Below are 19,633 nucleotides of genomic sequence, written 5' to 3'. Positions count from 1 at the left end.
GAGTGCAATGGAAATTTCTAAGTGACCCCAAACTTTTGACCGGTAGTGTATGTTAGCATGAGATAGGAGGAGCAACAAATAGAAGGAAGTAGAGGTTGCTGATAAAATGCTAGTCATAGGAGTATGCCTAAACCAGAAAAAAACCTCCAGCATACAGCCAAAAAAAACAAGCATGTGGAGACATCTGTCACTACTGAAGACATCCTCAGCGTTTTGTTAACCCCCGTGTTGTCCTCCCGCCCACTGCACAACTTTTTGTTTTTCTCGGCCCAAATTAAAAATGCTTTTTTCCATGCCCCCCCCCATGATACAAATGTTAGTGGACTGTGTACAGTAGCTACCAACATTAACACAACTGTTGTTTACGTTATACCAAAGTTGATTGATGCATCTAGTGTACATTCTTATGTACAGTGACAGGAGTCTCCAAATAAACATTTACTGTAGAATTTAGCTGGTTTATTGAACAACACCATCACCAGTTGTACCAGCTAGCCGTTAAATCAGTTGATTAAATTAAAGCAGGAGAGTGTAGCACCTGTTTCAAAAATGCTCTCAAAATGAGTAAGAGTCCGCAGTACTCCTCTCATATGATGACCGTCAAAGAAATGCATCTAAACATTCTTACGTTTTCAATATACTACATTTAAAATTGTTCTGAACAGTGCAGCCACGTTGCTGTTTTACAAAGTGACTCTTTCATGTATATGCATCCTCCAGCATTTTGAGAGCATATTAACTTTTTTGGATTGCAATAGTTTATCCTTAACCCAATGAAAAAAACCATGGTAGATGTAACTTATGAAGTGGTTTACAAAAGGATTTGACCAGCGTACAGCCCTATCTTCTTTAAATCATTCATTACTTTAATTCAAAGATGAATGAACCATTAAAGACCCTGAAATCAGCCCCAGAACACCAGTTTGAGACGACCATTTGGTTTGACACCAGTACCGTCAGTGTGGTGGGCGGTACTGTCGCTGTGTCTCTTGGGATGCTCCTGAAGTCCCCCTGCACTTGTGGCCACTTTGGGTCCTGGTCCTACGAGTCACACATCATCATCAAACATCTGACTTCCTGCTGTGTAAATGTGTTTCTGTTCTTCTACCTGGGAAGTGCTTTGTTTTTGCATGTCTGCATTTCTTAGCATATGCTCACAGTTATTGAAGAAGGAGCACCGCCTTTTGCTTTTTTTGTACTTTAATAAAGACTTTTACTGTATTGCCTCTTCATTATTTTTTGTTTTTAAATCATGTTAATAGGGTTTAAACAATAAAGGTTTCTAAATGACATTAACTCTAAATTAAATAGCTTATTTTGTTTAGAAATAAGACTTTTGTATGCATTATGAACAATGGATCACTGCACCACCTACACAAAACGAATGTAGTTAATGATGTCTAATTCTTTCATGTAATAAAGCATAATTAAATGTATAATAAAAAATGGAAATGAACATAAGGCCATTGGCCACTCTCTTAAAGCGGCAGTTTTCTAATGTCATAAATGCAAAAACAATGGGTGGAAAAGGCAGTTGTAGTCTGAAAAATAAAAAGCGGAAATTGACTGTCAAGTTATGATTATGATCATTTTTACCCTCCCCACCTGTGCGTATGTAGAGTTGCATAGCCTGCTCCTGCTGGCGCCTTTTGATGCGTGTATATTGCTTCTTCAGGGCGTAGATGTCGGTGCTCATTCTCTCCATCATCATGCTGTTGATTGCTGCTTGATGCTCCGCCCTGGCACCTCCTCCTCCTCCTCCTCCCCCTCCAGCTCCCACCGCTCCTGGGCTCAGCTCTGCGATGTTTCCCTGCTCTCCCCGCTGGTCTTGGAGGTAGAAAGAAAGAAAAAACGCTGATGTCATGTTCTCCCAACATTAAACTCTTCTCCCATTTTGCTTATGCGCCTACACTTATTTCTGCTTGTTGGATTTATTTCAGGACTGGGATTTTGGCTTTCACACTCTATGATTGACAGAAAGAAATGAAGAGATTCAAAGATTAGAGTCAAGGAAACATTCCAGCAAAACACACTAATCACAAAAAATCCAATCCTTCTTACTTTTTTGCTTTTATCCCCTTAAATCAAGATCAAGTGCCACATAGAAAAGCATCTTGATGCTATCTGAGGATGGCAAAAGAATTTGGAATTTTGTTTTATATTTGAAAGACCAAAATGCTTCTTAAACTACATACTGACAGTTTGGCAGACCACAGGAATGCTTTCAGTCTGAAGTTACAATTTTCAAAGACTTTGGGTCTGATGAAAACACGCCAGCAAACTAAGTCAGTCCTTCCTGTTTTTGTCCCTCTAATGGCATAAGACTAAATAAAACATTGAAGGTAAGAAAGTGCATTTTGTCAAGATGTGTTTGACATTCACATAACTGAAGTTCTGTTTGTTTTCAGCTCTACAGGACAAGGTCAGCACGTTGAAGTTATTTTTTTTATCACTTTGTCTTTTCCCTTTTTGAGTTGCGAACATCAAATTCAACCCAGCAGCACACAGTGTAGCTTGGCGTGTAGCCTGTGTAGCTTAGGGGTTTAGGTTGTCTACTGTAATTATGCTGTTGTCTCAGAATGACTGTGGTAATGATTTATTGATATTCAGTTGCTACACTTAGCTCGTAAGAATAAGCCATGTTTCCCTTTTGAACCAGGTCAACTCGGTTGTAAGGGGATCTGAAATGAAACACTCATTTCTATCTGAAGTCCTTTTTTTTTTTTTAAACCTCTCTGGAGTGCTACTACTGCTTCAGATCTTAACCAATGTTTTTAACTAATTCCCTCAGGCTGTTTGGCTTTTTTCCATCTTTAGCAGAGCCGCTGAAAGAGGAGGAAGTGGGGATTTGTCTGGAGGAAACAGATCAGAGACAGTTTGTACTTGGAGTCAAATTGAGGGCAGAACATGAGGATTTGGGGCGGCGGTTTGTCTTGAGCCACTTGGCTGCTGTCTCTGTATACTCTCCACTGGCTGCCACTGAAATCCTGTGTAGTAATTCCTGTGGCTGCACTGACCTTTGAGATGTTTCTGGTATCTCTGCAGCTCAGGGGCCAGTAAGCCCCCCAGGGGACCCAGGCAACCGAGGGCCGTCACCACAGAGTCTTCATCATCCATGTCGGCATCGTCATCGCTCTCCCAGCTGCCCAGACCGCCACTACGACGAGATACTGACATCATTATCACTGCCACATGATCCATTAGTTTTTTGAACAAAACAAAATTAAAGAATTTAAGAAAAATGTAAGAATGAAATCTCCCTTTAAATACCATCGATATATTGCCACTCAGCCAGCCACGCCCAAACACTAAAAGATGCACTTCAAAATTAAATGAAATAATCTCAAAATTAAATAACACAACGTGGTGTCGACATAAAACACAGCGCTTTCAAGCCGGAGAGCGGAGTTCACTTTGGGACGAAAACAAAATACTTTCCCCAGGAAACTCTTGTTTGTTACTTGGGAATGTTTTAATCCAAACCATGATTTTTTTCCTAAAGTTAACTAGTCATTTGGTGCCTGAACTTGACTGTCATTGCCGCAGTGATTTGCATGCACTAACAGTGGCTTGAGAAAGTTTACACCCCCATGCTGAAGTTGATTAAAAACAGAAATAAAAAAAACATCTTTTGGAAATTGATCGGAATGCTTTAATTCAAAATATTTAGGAAAATCCAACCTTTTGAGGACACCAATTTTCTTTGGAATGATTAATGTATTATAAATAATAATAAATGTTCTTCCTTAAAATACAGGGGGTATAAGTATACACACCCCTATGTTAAATTCCCATAGAGGCAGGTACATTTTTATTTTTAAAGGCCAGTTATTTCATGGATCAGGATACTATGCATCCTGATAAAGTTCCCTTGGTCTTGGTGGGGGGGGCTATTTAATTCCCTGTATATTTATTTATGCCCCCTATATTTTAAGAAAGAGCATTTATTATTTACAATCCATTAATCATTCAAAAATAAAATTGGTGTCCTAAAAAGGTTGGATTTCCCTTCTTTTTTTTTAATTAAGGCATTACGATCAATTTCCAAAAGATATTTTTGTATTCTTCTTTTTAAATCAACGTTAGCATGGGTGTGTAAACTTTCTCAAGCCACTGTACATTTGCATTACCTCTCAGTCAACAGGAACATGCAACATGCCACTCGCCTCTTTCTAGTAGAGCATGATACACAGTGTTTCAAAGTGCCACTAGTGGTCAAAAACTCCACAGGTTCCTTTAAGGGCCGTAAGCTGTAGTTGAAATCAAATGAAAAGTACCAGTGTTACTTTGTGAGTGCAGAACAAACCTTGCACTTGATTTGACTGAGGTAGGAAACGGAGTGATGTTGTAGGTGTATTTCTCTCTCAGCTCAGCCAGTTGAGGGAAAGGAAAAACCGCCATGGAGTAAACCTCCTGGAAAAAACAAAACACATACATCAATTTCAAAACATCACTCAAGAAGTTTGAGAGGTGTGAGCGGTTTTATTTAACCCGTACCTGCATGAGTTCAGGAGGATCGATGAGGTTGTTCTCCAGCATCTCCTGAGTGAGACAACCCATGGTGCTGTAAAACTCGTCTGCTGTGTTACAATACTCGATCCTCCTGGACAGAGACGACAGGAAGGAAGACGAACACGCTGTTAGATGCTCAAGATTATGAAGAAGAAGAAGGCATTTTGAGTTCTACATTCTAGCATGTACTGCTTTAGTATTATTATCAGTTAAAGGAGTTGTTAGAGCCATTTTCACTTGTTCTGGGTGTAGGACAAATTGTCTACTGGACTGGTGTCACTAGTGTGCTTTTGAGTGATGAAATAGTTTTTGACCACATCAAATCGCTACACAACGCAACGCTCATGTGGATGTGTAAATATTTGTTGATGGACACACGTTCATATGAGGAACATTGTCATCAATAAATTTCCAAACGCAACGATGACTATTGGAGTCTGTGATTTCCACAGTAGGCTACTGAGCGGTGTAAGGTAGAAGAGAGTGCGTCAGCTTGTTTACCAGCCAGTGGCTGTTATTTTAAGTCCTTATAGCAGCCCCTCAGTGGCTGTACGTTTTTAGGCTTAGCCATTAAAGGAGTAGCGCATAGTTGATAGCATTATAGATTTAGCATTACTCTGGGTTTCAGTGGGATTTTGAAGTGCCCCGTGGTTCAAAATCTGATGTTACGGTGTGTTCAGTGGCTGTACATCAGTATTTGTTCAGTGTTTGTATGAAAATAAAATAAAAACTTGATCAAAGAAAAAGAAAAGCACCAAAATAAATGCACATTAAGACACACACATGTTAAAATTCTTTCTCAAATTCTCCCACCCCCACAAGTCAAATGCTTATTTTTGTAATGGTCGACTCACTCTCCCAGTCTCTCCCAGATGGCGAGGGCGACCCGAAACAGCACCTCTGAACCCTCAAAGAAAACCGAGTCCCAGATCTTCAGCACGGTGGGCGCCGGCAGGCAGGTGGCGAACATGGTGAGGAACCACTGCATAGTGAACACGTTGGTCAACGGAGGCTCGTAGCTGCCTGAGAGCAAACAGTGTGTCATTTGGGACAGTAGGGGAGTTATACACACACGCGCACACACATAGACACTTATTCACAGAGACATGAACACACAACAGTTGCCGCTTTGGCCTCTATGCTTAAAAACTAAAACGTGAAAAGGATTTACAGATGATGCTGTTTTCTCCAGCATAATTGAACAATTAAAGCAGCATCAGGTAGCTTTGCATGCTGTTAGCACTGATTTATATACCAGGTAACAGCATTTCTGTAAACACTGACACACAAACACACAGATTTGTACCTCCAGCCTCTCTGTTGGCAGCTTTCTGAAGGTGGTAGAGATGCTGGGACAGTCTAGGCAGCTTTAGACGCAGCAGGTCTCTGAACACCGCCATGTCCACTGACAGGAGACAGAGTACACATTAGAACACTAAATTGGTTTAAGATTCAACATGGGAATAACCTGACAGTGTCAAATCGGTATGTACTGTAGATGTTTCTTCATGTCATTGTATTTGACGCTATGTTTACACAAAATTATAAAACTTGTAGTTTCATTCTGGGCTGAAGTTATTATAGTATGTACCGTCTGTTTTGTTTGATCTTCTTCAGAATCGTCTTTACTTTTAAAATGAATCCGTGTGTATGTGTGTCATTGTGTTTACCTGACAACGCTCGCAGGTTGTTGGCAAAATAACTCTCAGGCAGCACTTTGTCAATCAGATAGATCATCACCTGAATATAGAGGAGTGGAAAACGCAGTAAAGCATTATTCAAAGGGGGCACAAAGCAACGTAGACCTCCACTAGGAAGTAACCGTTTTAGTCCATTGACTTCTAGTGCTTTATATCAAAATGATACAAAGACACCCCCTTTTTCATACAGCATACCTTACATTTTTTAACATAAGTCTGCATTAATTTCACTCAGTCTACTGCTACTGTGTGTGCAGTGTGTGTGTGTGTGTGTGTGTGTGTGTGTGTGTGTGTGTGTGTGTGTGTGTGTGTGTGTGTGTGTGTGTGTGTGTGGTGTGTGTGGTGTGTGTGTGTGTGTGTGTGTGTGTGTGTGTTACCTTTGGGCATCGCTCTCATGGCCCTCTGTAACTTCCAGTATAAGTGCCGCCAGGACGTTGAATCCTTGGCAGTAGCCCACGCTTTATTCCAGCGGGCGTACGCCAGCGCACCCTCTTCAGCACCACCCTGTCCTGCTCCCCCTCCTGGCCACAGTACGAACTGCAGCCCGTCCTGTGCAGGTCCTGGACATAAGAAGGATGTACAGTATGAATTATTTAATTATAAGTCCGCGCATTAACTGGATGAATGAACGATCCTTTTATGCATTTAGGACAGAGACGGTAACGAGAAGACAAACACAGAGAAGACGATGATCGAACTTTGCCCTGTTGATGGAAACAGCCGCTACTCTGTTGAATCTCTGAGTAACTGAGAAAGAGAGCTGCAGTGTTTCCATGATGCAGTCATCCCGTTCTCTGATGCACAATCATAGGTAAACATCCTCTACCGGACATTGCTCTTCCTCTTATTAGTAGGATATGCCCATATACACTCCAGGAGGGCTATTGATCGGAAAAGATATTGTGTGTCTATCATTGATGAAAGTAGTCATTACTGTGCACTTCCTGAAGATCACTCATCAACATAATAATTTAGCAGAATTCAACCGGTGTTGTTTAAATAGCGTGTTTGTCTTGAATTGAAATGAAAGCCTTTTTTCCCTGGTACTCAATAGCACATAGTAGTCGGAACGTTTCAGAATCATAAAAGGCTATTAAAATTATATTTTAGATCAGTGTTTAGATCAGTTATTTATAATTACAGTTTAGGTCAGTGTTCTCTACTCCGAAAAAAACTAAAACGTGTGACCAAATTAATCTTAACTCCCCCCCCCCCCCCGAAAGAAATAAACTAGGTACAATACACCTGAAAAGATCTTGTTTAGTTTGAGGCGGAAACCAGCAACATATGAAATAATTTGAGACTCTTTGTTTGTGTCTGTGTTTATCTTTCTCATGTGTATTTCTGCATGGAAAATGGCTATTCTGATTGAATAGTAACAGTACCTTTATTGTACTAAAGAATTAATATGTTTTGGTTATCCTGAACAATCTCTACATTTCAATATGCATGTTATGGGAAAAGGTTGACGCTTCAACACTGTGCTGCGGATTTAAGGCATACACTTTAAGACTGAAATGCATACACACACACACTACACACCCATCTAACCCCCAACCCCTCAACACAACAATACAATCTGGTTACCTTGACGATTTGGATGCCAAGGGAGTCATCGTCAGGGTTGCTACGCTCGTTAAATGCAAAACGAAGCGTCTTCTCCCAGTCAATAGAGATACTGTGGAGGTACTGGTCTGCAAGCGTTAGCCAAACCTGCAGAAAGACAACAGCCGCAGATACACAAGGAACCCCATTACTTCTAGAATAATATGAACTAAACTTAAGAGGAGAAATGGTCCAAATATCAGGATAGGTTTCCATTCACTGTCCCTACTGAGTCATGTAAAGAAATATTTTAACTTTCCAAGTTTGTCTTCCACAATATTCTCAGGCTTCGTGTAAGAGGCCCTTTGTTGACAGTGATCAATTTTTCATTGTTCAACTCTCCTAAAGATGAAAGTAATCACTTCGATTTCCCGGTTCTCTATTCCCAAGAGATGAAGTTAGTATGATGTGAGATGAATGGAGCATTGTAGGCAAAGCGCCTCCGCATATTGTTCCTGTAGACAATGTGGCTTTTCTCAAGACTGTAAAACTGCTTGCTGGTTGGCAATAACAAAGAAAACATACTTTTTCTTGTAATGGAACAACTGGGTCCTCATTTGTTTGTTTTTTTTACAAAAAAAAATCTTCTGGGTTCAAAACAGATGCAAACAAAAAAGAGAAATACATAACGTCTTAGTAAATCAAAATGTATTTTTATAAAAGGTGATATTTCCACCCCAAACAGAACAAAGGTTGTTGCTCAGAGGCTATGCAGACATTTACTGAACATGCAATAATTACAAGGCTGCAATAGGGCTGCTAGTTTTAATATTTCAAAATACTACTTACATTTTATTCCGTGTACAGCTCAGTAAGTACAGCAAATCCCTGCATTGCCACCACTGGGAAAAAGACTGTGCCAGCAATGGCATATGTTATACTTAGTTTAAGTGACATACCCTCTTCCTCCATTCCTTTGGTATCCCAGTAGGGAGCCTAGCCACCGCTTTCAGGGCGTCGTACCACTGTGGGGAAGAAAATACACACAGTTTTATATACCCGTAATATTAACGAGCCCCTTGCCACTCAGGCCGCTGTGATTTTAATAATGAATGTGTAATACTATATTAATTACTGCTGTTAAGAGGAAAATAGATATTCAGTGCTTAACAATTACCACATTAATTCTCACACTAAAATACATATAAACACGCAACATTAGATGATCAACAGCAAATTGGAGCATGTTGAATCCTAAACTGAACCGAGGTGTTGTAGCATGTGTTTCTTACCTGCTGGAATCCATTCTTTCCCAGCGATGGTTCGATGGTAAACTTCAGCCTTGTGTCAACTCCTACAAACAAAGAGACACCGGGTCAGACTAGTCTGGAGCCAGATTTTGGTTAGCGAGCATTGTACAAGGTCCTAAAGTTATTCTATAGTATTCACTTTGTATACTAAATGTAACTGTAAAATCATCATAACATTTTAAGAGAAACAACACTTAACATAAGCCCCATATGTGTCACTTGGCCCCTGCCAATGCTTCACTTCACTGATGCAGGATATATTGTAATATTGTCACTCACTGTGGAAGAGGGGAATATTAAGGAGATAATTAGACTCAGTCTGGACATCGAGTGGCATCAAACAGCTTTTTGTTGACCAGAATGATGAGGCAGACTTAATATAACAAAAGGTAATGTATGAGACCAAGTTCATTTTTAATATAGACCTATGTCTCAAACCAAAATTAAATTCATTCTGTATTAATACATTTGTACTTTTACTTAAGTAAGACTTGGATTGCAGGATTTGAATGCAAAAGAATATGTTTACACTGTATTATTGCTAATTTTACATGGATTAATTATCTGAGTACTTCTTCCACCTCTGCAGCCTGCAGAACAGACACAGGGCATTACACCCATCATATCAGACGGGGATGACCCAGACCAGACCGGATCTGACTTTTAATAGGAAGCAAAATATCAGCCCGGCATCCTGGTCTGAGCTCAGTCTGTTTAATTGTGCGTCTGTAACCACAGCTAGCACCTTGTCACGCCTAAACAGTTAATGTCGGTAAACAGATATAATCATAATCTAAAAAAAGAAATAAGATCCAAACACCGGAAGCTCTGTGAGTGTAATAGAAATGTATATAACATTTTAACCACGATGCTACCAGAGAAAACAATAGATTTTAAAGCTATAGTTTTCATACTAAAACATTAGATTTTTGAACAGAGTTTGGTGTGACGCTTCACGGAGACGTCGCTGTCCGTTTCCGCGTGGTGCTGAATCCGCGTTTTAATCTCGCTTCACTGGAAAACCGACTAGAAAAAAAACCCGAAGACCAAAACGGAAATGAGACTTTGATCTGAAGTTAAGACGGAAGGTCCTGACATGTTTTCGGCTCTGGGCCAACAGCGGCCATTTCTCTCTCTCTCTCTCTCTCTCTCTCTCTCTTTCTCTCTCCCTTCCTTCTCCAGCAGAGCCTCCGGAGGATTGGGGCCGTCTCTCAAACGGCAGCTGATTGCACAACAAGTACGAACTATTTAATGTCCACTACAATAACAGTCCCTCGCAAAAACGACAAAATGGGTGTTTAACCTGCTTGGTCCGCCTCCGTCTTTGTTTCCTGCGCCATGAACGTCGCTTTATTCTGCGGTTTCCTCTCAGAGCTTTGGGAGATTAACACGGAAAGCCCTCCTACTCCCCTGTCACAGATTAGACCAACGCAGCTGATCCAAAACGTGTGTTTAACCAAGGTTGGGTCCATTAGTGACGTCCAGCATGATATGTGATAGTTCAAGCTCTCCAGAGGTGAAATTAATTAAAATTACACAAACTATGTAGGATGTATAGAGACTACTGGGAAAGAGAGGAGGAAGAAAAGGAAGGGAGTAAAGTATAAAGAAAGGTGAAAAGGAAAAGGGAAGGGGAGAAAGAATCATAGGGGGAGGATGTGAGAGAGGAAGGACAGGTGGAAACAAGGAAACAAGGACAGAAGGTAAGAAGAAAGGGAGAAAAAGAAGAGAAGGGACTGAGATCTCTTCATTCAAGATGTTCAGTCTTTGACGATTGAAAAGCAGAAAAAAGCAAAAACACTGTTATAAAGAATAACCTCTTTACTGTGCACATTATATTGATTTGTATCATGAATACACAAGATTAAAGCTTTTGTTGGGCTGGAATGAAGTAGATAATGCACAAATAACTGAGTTAACAAACTAAAATAGCTGGGACATAGATGGATTATTTTGCTGTGTTGTCATTGTCACAAACCATTAGGTAGTAACCATTAGTGTTCTTCTCTTTATTTATGAATTCTAGATGTATGACTGTCATGGATCCAAAAAGATCTTGTGTGTACTATATGTACTTTTCATTAATACAAATAATAAAAAGGGGGTTCAATTTCTCAGTCATTTGACTCTTAGTGAATATGGGACCAAAACAAGAACTCAAAACACATGCTAATCACGACTGCTGCAACTATATATCAACAGTGCTTGTGACAGAGAAATTTATTTTTATAAGTCTTTTATTTCATATTTCTCTGTAGTATTATTAGTATTAGTAGTATTAGTTCAGCACCAGACTTACAAACAGCACTGGGTATCTGCCTGATGGGTCTCTAACATCTGGGATTTCCATAGCACTATAAGAAATGTATTCATTTAACTTACTTGTCAAACTGTACACTCCACTGCATAGAGACATCTGGATGTCTGGTGCATCAGCAGTGTCCGCCCACAAATAAGAAGTACATTAATGCATGAAAAATGATATCTCCTCAGTTATGCGGCCTGTGTGATGCATTATCAGATAAAAACCACGCCTCAGTGCCGTGTATGCTCTCATGATTTGATTTGGAGGTCAGATTATAGATTCAGTCAGATTGTTTACAATGAGCTCATGTGACACCTTAAGGGTCTTTTGGGAAACTCATGAAACTAGTTATAATATAGCAAAAGAAAGTAATTCACCAGCTGGACATTTCATCAGCCGATAATGCACTTTCTGGGGATATAGTATACAATATCTATCATCTTATATCAGGCCATAACTTCTTTAAACTGTTATTGGTGTTAGGATTGGCCAGATACATTATGGTTTCATATATACGCCATCATTTTGGTAATTTAATTAACTTAAGCATTATAATATGCTCAAATGGGACAGTAACTTGCCAATTCTAGGTACATAAGTAGCAGCATTAAAGATGAAGCCTATTGTAAATAAGAGCAGTTAAAGCAGTAAATAAAAGGGAAAGGGGAGTATAAAGGAGATCCTCTTCCTCTATACACCTGTCTGTCCCCTCCACCCGTCTCACCACCACAGGGAGTGTGTCCCCGTCCCTGGAACTCATTACCACTACAACTTAGAAACATCAATTCATACCAAGTCACAACTCAAAACACATCGGTTTAAAACTGCCTATTCCACTTGAATGCCTATTGCTCTGCCTTTTCTGTGTTTTTTTTGCTGTTTTTAATGTATGTATACCCTGTACGGCGTCCTTGAGTACCGAGACAGGAGTCTTCAAATAAAAAGTATTATTAATATTATTTAACAGTAGGCAAAACTGTGCCACTATAAAACCATAGGCTTACATATCATTTTGCCATATTGAACTGACTAATATATGTTGGCATCATTTCCGGTGTGGCACTTCAGTTTCCAGATTTTGTTAAAAGCCATTGACCAATGCAGCGCCTTTCCCCATAGACCTATTGATAAGTGTCACCTGGCTCCAAGGTGCAGAGCAGCCGGGGCGCGCTCCTGGATATCCCGTTCCGTTTCTTCAGGACGTTGCTGATGATGTTCCCGACCCCTCCGGATGCCTGCTGCCGCAGCTTCGCGCCCGCCCTCGGCCTCCTGCCGGCGGCGGGGAGTCGCTCCTGCCTCATCGGGAATCAAGCCGTCCAACCCGGCCAATCATCCGTTGGTCCCCGGTTTATTAATCCTTCCTCTTACGTCTCCCTTGGCGACGGAGAGTCCATCCCGATAGCCAGACACGCTCTCCTCCAAGACGTTTGAAATGAATCGATTAAACTGATCACCGTGTCGGAGATATGTTCAGGCGACTGTTTCTGACTTATGCCCGAAGAAACCCCGGACTGCACGCGTCATTCTGCGGTACAGCAACGCCCAGAAAGCCTCGTTCAAGCGGCTCAAATATCTAAATAAAATATGATTGGGAAAATGTCAAAAAATAGCCCGTCAGTTCAAGAGGAAGTGTCGGTTTGTGCTGCTGATGCTGCACACCTCCGCATCCTCCTCGGGTTTGGCGTCACAGGGCGGAGGGGCGACGATGGAGGGATGCGGTAGGATGGAGAGACACGTGGGGAGGAGATAGAGAGGGATGAGGTAGCCTAATGGTGGAGGGATACATGAGACAGAGGAGGGGTGGGCTTTTGTTTCCTTAATCGAAAAACTGAAAAGCTGATTAAATGGACTCAGGGATCATATTTAAATAAGAATCTACTAAAAATAAAAGCTCTACAGTCTAGCTGCATAAAATCTGCGAAATATGTTTATTCTTTCAAATGAAGTAGATTCACAGCCAAATGACTGACTGCGTGAGTTGTAGCCACTGGCATACAAATGAGTGGGTTAACAAAAATGGAACAAAATGATAGTGTAGTAGAGTATAGTAGAGAGAGCTGAGAAGTGGACGATTTAAAGAATATGAATCGTTAATCATTGATTTGAATAATTTACAGAAAAGTCACAGCCAAGGTGATGCACCGTAGGGTGTTTTCATGGAGAACTCAGCCTGGGATTTAGACAGAAATGTAATCCGAAAAACATAGCACCATACTTTATCTAGAAGTTATCCGACACAAGTCAGCAAGCTATACAAAAACTTTAACCCGAAACTTTAGGAAACACCGATTCTGCCCGGTAACCACTTATATGAAATAACATTTGCAGACTAAATCAATGATGCATGACATTATGATTCATTCTTACTGGTGCAGTAGGTGCTTCCTGAATGGAAGAGTGGATGTCTGAATGACATTTAGAATAAATATCTGCAAACAGCCTTGATGATGATTAAAAAAAAGGCCTTGATGGTAATTTTCCATAACCATCATAATAAATGATCTTGTGTGTAGATGTTTCAATTGGATGACTGCTCCAATAACTAATTTGTCTTCCATCGGGACAATACAGGCATACGTATTCCATCTTTAGGCTACTGTAAAATGCAGAGTCCTGTTGCAACTCCTTCGACAGAGGTCAATAACAGATATTATTTAAATATTTCATATTTAAAAAAATAAAAAAATACCGACCTGTGTTTTACTGAACTGTTAAACTCCAATTGGCAATATGTGTTATATAAACCTGTAACATAAATCAAATAAGTGCAACTAATTTGTATTAATGTTCCATGCACACAAAGCTCGGAGACATATTCTGAAAAATCATTTTGATTCAAGCTATTGTAAATATGTCAAGTACTTTTCCAGAAGGAATTTAACAGATGGCTTGTCAACAAATCTCTAGCCAATTAGGGACAATTTCATCACAAATTGCAGTTTCTTTGAGAAGTAATAATCATGAGGTGAAAATGAAGATGTCATTTAGCCCTAGTCAGTAATCCAGTTTTGATACAGGCAGCTGCTTCATAGCCAATCATAATCTAAATTATTGAAGTTTACAGCTTGGCATTTTCTATGTCATTTTCCAGGTGGAGGCTGTTACAACATGCAAAAACAACAGTGACTGGCAGCGTAGCCTTTACTGCCATGTGGGCTCTACTGGCTATAACCTGGCCATAAACTCACATGTAAATGCCTCATTACAATAAACCCATGTATTATCATATTCCAGATTGATTTCATGAAATGGCGTATGTATGATACACCAATGCATATGCCATTATTGGCAAGACGCATACTCGCTTTTTAGCGCGTTTATCAATGCCATTAACTTACATTCCCTTGTATTTGCATGTGAATCTCCTCCGTAGCGAGTAGTATGAAAGGGCAACCATCCCCGTAGGGAGGTTGGTCGGGGTGTTGGATGGGTAAAACACAGGACTTTCAACCAGGAGACCGGAGATTGTGTCCCGCGTGTCACATTTCCTAAACTCAACCGTCGGATTCTTTTTTACTAAAGCCAACCCCGTTCTTCCTTTCCTAAACCTAACAGTGTGTCACATTTCCTAATCTCAACCGTCGGTTTCTCCTCGCGATAACACGCCAAGTGGCGATAACACGCCAAGTGAAAATAATAATAATTATGTTTACGTCCGCTGTATACAGCGTAGACATACACGCGGATGTCTCAAAATGTGTACAGATAACACGCCACTTGGCTTAAGAAAGTTGTGTATGTTTACGCGAAGTTATAATGTTGTGATGCATATACTCCATAATACCACATTGGACCTCAATTCCACCAATGATGTTTAACTCCTTTTAATCCCTGCTCTTTTTTCTTCATTTCTGGAAAGAGTTTAAGAATAATCAACCACCAAAACTCCAAGCACCTGTAGAGAGAGAGAGAACCCTTTCTGAACTTTCATTAATAGAATAAAAGGCCCATTATAGGGCAAAATTCTGAGATGTCGGCTCTTCAACTCCTAAGAAAGTGTCAAGCTACTGTAAATGTTTTTGGTCAAAAGAAATCATTCTCGAATATGTTGACATCCAGGATTGAGCGCTATTGTTATTCTTCCAAATTCCCAATAAGCATAGTCTGGATATTCGATTGTGTGTAAATCATTCACAGAATGAGACTTAATCCATAATCTCTTCCTTGTAAATATTACCTTTGTAAACCATGCTTCCAACAAATCTTATGTAACAGAACAGGCAAACTGAAATCCATTTACGGGCTGTTTTGGAGTACAAGCATTGGGAGATATGAAAATGAACATATTATTCCCCCATAGTCATCATGTGCTTTGAGTCTACTGTATGTCACAGGCGATTATGTAAATTTGAGTTATTTACATACTACACGTGATATGACAGCTAGGACAGGGTCCTGCTGTTTATAGTGTGCAGACCTGTAACTCGGTCTATCTTGAAAATGCATTCACAGCGCATATGTGCTTCAAAGTCTGGATTTTTAGACTGTTATGGTTAGTAGACCTCATCAAAGATTTGTAGAAACAAAAATCCAAGATGTAAAAAGGAATCTAGATTCCAATTCTTTTCTAAATTACCACAGGGTATTACACACCACTGGACTTTAAAATTAGATTTCAAGGGGAACCAAATTTGATCAGGCCAAACTAACTTCTTATTTATGAGATTATTCTGCTTCCACAAACAATATGAATAGGTCTTATAGAGTAGTTGCTATTGAGCGACCAAAAATATATTTTTGACTGATAAAATGTCTATGTTCAGGCACTCATATGTTTTTAACTTACTTGATTAAAGTATGGGCTGACATGCAAGTATTGACTCTGCAGATCAAGCCAATCAGATGCTCATAAATCACTTTCAATCATTTTTACTACAATTCCAGGCCTCCAAGAGCACTAGAGTGTCTAAGAATACCTCCTGCTGAAAGGTACGTGTCTTGTAACACCATTTTTTTCTTAAAGCAATAACAACTGTATAATCTTACGTCGTTTTTGTGAGACAGCTTGAAGACAAGCTGTGATAATGTCGTAGTTCTTCTGCAGTTTGTGGCAAAGTCGGTCCCGTCTCCTCAGCTGGCGAAGCAGCTTGGCCGACTGCAGGCCCGTACGATATTTTACCTCCTGGATGATTGACAGCAGCTCCTCCGGGGCTAAAAACAAAAAGATACAATCACACAAGTAAAAGTGCCCGAGTGGCTAAAACATGTTGTAAAACTGATATAAAAGCATTTTTCCACCTTGGAAATTCCCCATGAATAAGCTAAAAAAAAAAAGAAAAAAAGAAAAGAAAGGATGTCACACTTTCTCATCAGCACATGAACGCATCACTCATTTTTGGGCTCACAGGATTATTTTTATCCAGTGAACATTTAAATAAAAAATACACAAATGTATGCAACTGATTACACTTGTGCCATGTGATATGTAAATATGACAGCCAACTTCAATCTCTATAAAAAGGTACAGTTCAAAACAATGTTTGCGATTCCCACATTAGCTCAGGAAGAGTCTCCTCGGAAATTATATATATATATATCTATATATATATAGATATATATATATATATCTGCACACCAGTATAGTTCAGAATATTGCAGCTAGTCTGTCTTCCCTGCTGCAGGCGAAGATGAATGAAAACCAGAACACTGCCCCACATAAACACACACACACACACACACACACACACACACACACACACACACACCCTCCTCCCATTTATGGAGAGACTAAATGTTTTAGGCTGAAGAACATCCGATTTTGAACTGAAGGTCACACAGATCTGAGACATAAACAGATCTGCAAGACAAAGTTCATCACTGATTTTGTCATTTTTCATGTGAAATAAAAAGGCTTACTGTTATAAGTTGCGTTCAAATTATGGTTCAATTTTGAACTTAGATTTTACTAGGACAATTCAACATAAGAAAAAAATAACATAAACTTTAAAAACAGAAGAGCACAAGATAACTAATAATGGGAAAAACTATAATAAAAAGACAACTAAATCAAAATCAAATGTTCTACTCTGTATGTTGACCCATTATTGTTGCTCTCACGGAAATCAATGGATTTTATAACTAGTTAGTCTTTTGTGAAAATACCACGTATTTGCTCATCACAGTTTCGAAAAAGTGGGTTTTATTGCTTTATTATATCTTTAAATTACCAACAGACCCAAAATGTTGTAAATTAATAAATATTCTAGCACTAATCAAGACAGTGTGAAGATGTTTTATTCAAGCTGCGCGTCCCTCCGACCCATCTGTCACATGGCCAGGAGAGCAGAGACGTTTTTAGGTGAAATACCTTCAAACCACTGTTACATAGATACAAATAAGCAATTTGTCCAAGTAATCACATTGCATGGGCATCCATCATAATTTCTTATACTTTAAAGAATAAACATGTCATCAAAAATAATGACATAATAATAATAAGAATAACAAAAACAAAAATCCTAGTGGCATGTCTATATCAATATCAAAAATCTTTTCAATTTCATTTCAACCGAGCTTTGAGGTTGACTCTTCACTTTACCACTGTAATGGGAAAATTACATTTAAGCATGATTTCATATATCCTTCTGTAGTATTATCATATCATGCATGACTATGCTTTTGTGTTGTATGACTTCATTCAATTCATTTCTGTATTTGTCCCCCCGACTCGACAGCTGTCTATTCCTAAATCATCAACTGAAAGCTGGTGCCCTGTAGTCTGGAAAACCAAGATGTCCAGAGCTATGGTTATCAATAAGAGAGCTGAGTCAGGATATGTTGTATTGTACGTGACCAAGGCACAGGATTGTCTTTAGCAGCTAAGATAAATGAAGCACGAGGGACAGATGAAGAAAGACTAAAAAGCCTCCAACTTGTCTGTGTGGTACGATTAATTGTTAAGATTGTAAGATTAGGCATGATTTCCAAACAAGGTCTCCTCTTGCTAGGGAAAATGAGTATAAGACCATGATGTTTCTGTTAAATTTCGCCAAACTCTAGATATCGTCGCTCCTGTATATTTGTTCTCGCTACTTTGTGGTCTGCAGAGCGTAAATAAAAATTAAACAAAAACCAACTCAGTACTTTCGCTCAGCTGTCATTATTATTATGGTGGTGCTCTTACCAGGTTCCAAGGGTTTTTACTGAGCTGGGGAAAAACGCGTCTCTTACTTTGCTCCATGGTCTTGGAATAACTTGCAAAACTTGCTCCATCTAAAGGATCTAGTTCCATTAAATGAATTTAAGGCCATGTTAAAATGTCACGTAATTCAAAAATGCAACTGCCACATGTGACCTGTTCCTTTCCGTTATGTGTGATTTTGTCTCTGCTGTGTTTCTGTTTATATTGTAACTGGTGTGCCGTCTTGGCCAGGTCTCCCTCGAAAAAGAGATTTCAATCGCAAGGGACTTCCTGGTTAAATAAAGGTTAAATAAAATAAAATAAAAATGATTTTGTTTCAGCAAAAGTCTCATTTGAAAACTTCTCCTCCCCTGCTGTACAGAAAACACCACTCTTCTACAAGGAGGTCAAAGGTCGTGATCACCTGCAGCGGCAGGTCTCAATCAACAACACCAAGGTGGAGCACTAAGAAGCTTCCTTACTTCTTATACCACACTGCTGACAACCCACCACATGTAAATGTTTACCAAAGGGGACCTAAACTTCCCAATGAGCGACCAATCCATGACTGAACACTAGAAGACGTATGCACACATGCTTTGGCTGTTCTTTGAGGCATTATCAGAGCGTTTCCTCTTCCTGAGTGGCAGCCCTCTGCATTGTTTGACTTGACCGAGCCTCCTGAGCGTGAAGGGCAAACACTGAGCTCCCAGGCCTGGCTGTGTGTACTGTAGGATTCCACTTCAGCAGAGGAAACAATGGCAGCGTGGCACTCACAGCCACATGCCTTTTCTGAATCCGAGGCAACACTGTATGGAACACGTTGAGGAGGAGTAAATGAGCTGTCTCAGTGTTTGTGTATGTGAAGGTCAGCATCCACCTGTCTGTCATGTGAAACTAATCAGAGTGTCTGTTCTTCAGCCAGTTTGGCTTCTCCTGATATCTGAACAGTGAACGCCTGTAGACTTCCCACACATCTTGGTAAATCAATAACTTAAAAATAGGCATGGGCCGGTTACCGGTTTCATGGTATACCGCTGTTTGAAAAAGTCACGGTTTTAAAACCACTAACATTTTCTGTCATACCGCTACTGTACGGTGCGGCCTCTAGCTCACCCAGTAAGAGCGCCCCCCCCCCCCC

The 19,633-nt window shown here is 39.9% G+C and overlaps 1 protein-coding gene across 1 annotated transcript in view; it reads right to left on the bottom strand.

The window, feature by feature from the left end:
• tbc1d30 (TBC1 domain family, member 30) overlaps nt 1–19,633 on the bottom strand; it is a 25,807-nt gene that overhangs the window by 3,910 nt on the left and 2,264 nt on the right. Inside the window, 15 exon segments of the mRNA XM_032505693.1 lie at nt 955–1,041; nt 1,606–1,827; nt 3,018–3,157; nt 4,307–4,413; nt 4,498–4,603; nt 5,367–5,535; nt 5,819–5,917; nt 6,183–6,257; nt 6,594–6,671; nt 6,674–6,697; nt 6,700–6,772; nt 7,800–7,925; nt 8,717–8,782; nt 9,050–9,111; nt 16,359–16,523. Of these exon segments, the coding sequence (XP_032361584.1) occupies nt 955–1,041; nt 1,606–1,827; nt 3,018–3,157; nt 4,307–4,413; nt 4,498–4,603; nt 5,367–5,535; nt 5,819–5,917; nt 6,183–6,257; nt 6,594–6,671; nt 6,674–6,697; nt 6,700–6,772; nt 7,800–7,925; nt 8,717–8,782; nt 9,050–9,111; nt 16,359–16,523 (1,599 nt within the window).

Source organism: Etheostoma spectabile, chromosome 23, assembly GCF_008692095.1.
Source record: "Etheostoma spectabile isolate EspeVRDwgs_2016 chromosome 23, UIUC_Espe_1.0, whole genome shotgun sequence".
In the NCBI taxonomy this organism is placed as follows: Eukaryota; Metazoa; Chordata; class Actinopteri; order Perciformes; family Percidae; genus Etheostoma; species Etheostoma spectabile.
Note: the sequence above shows the minus strand (reverse complement) of the source record. Positions and strands in the feature narration are given on the sequence as shown.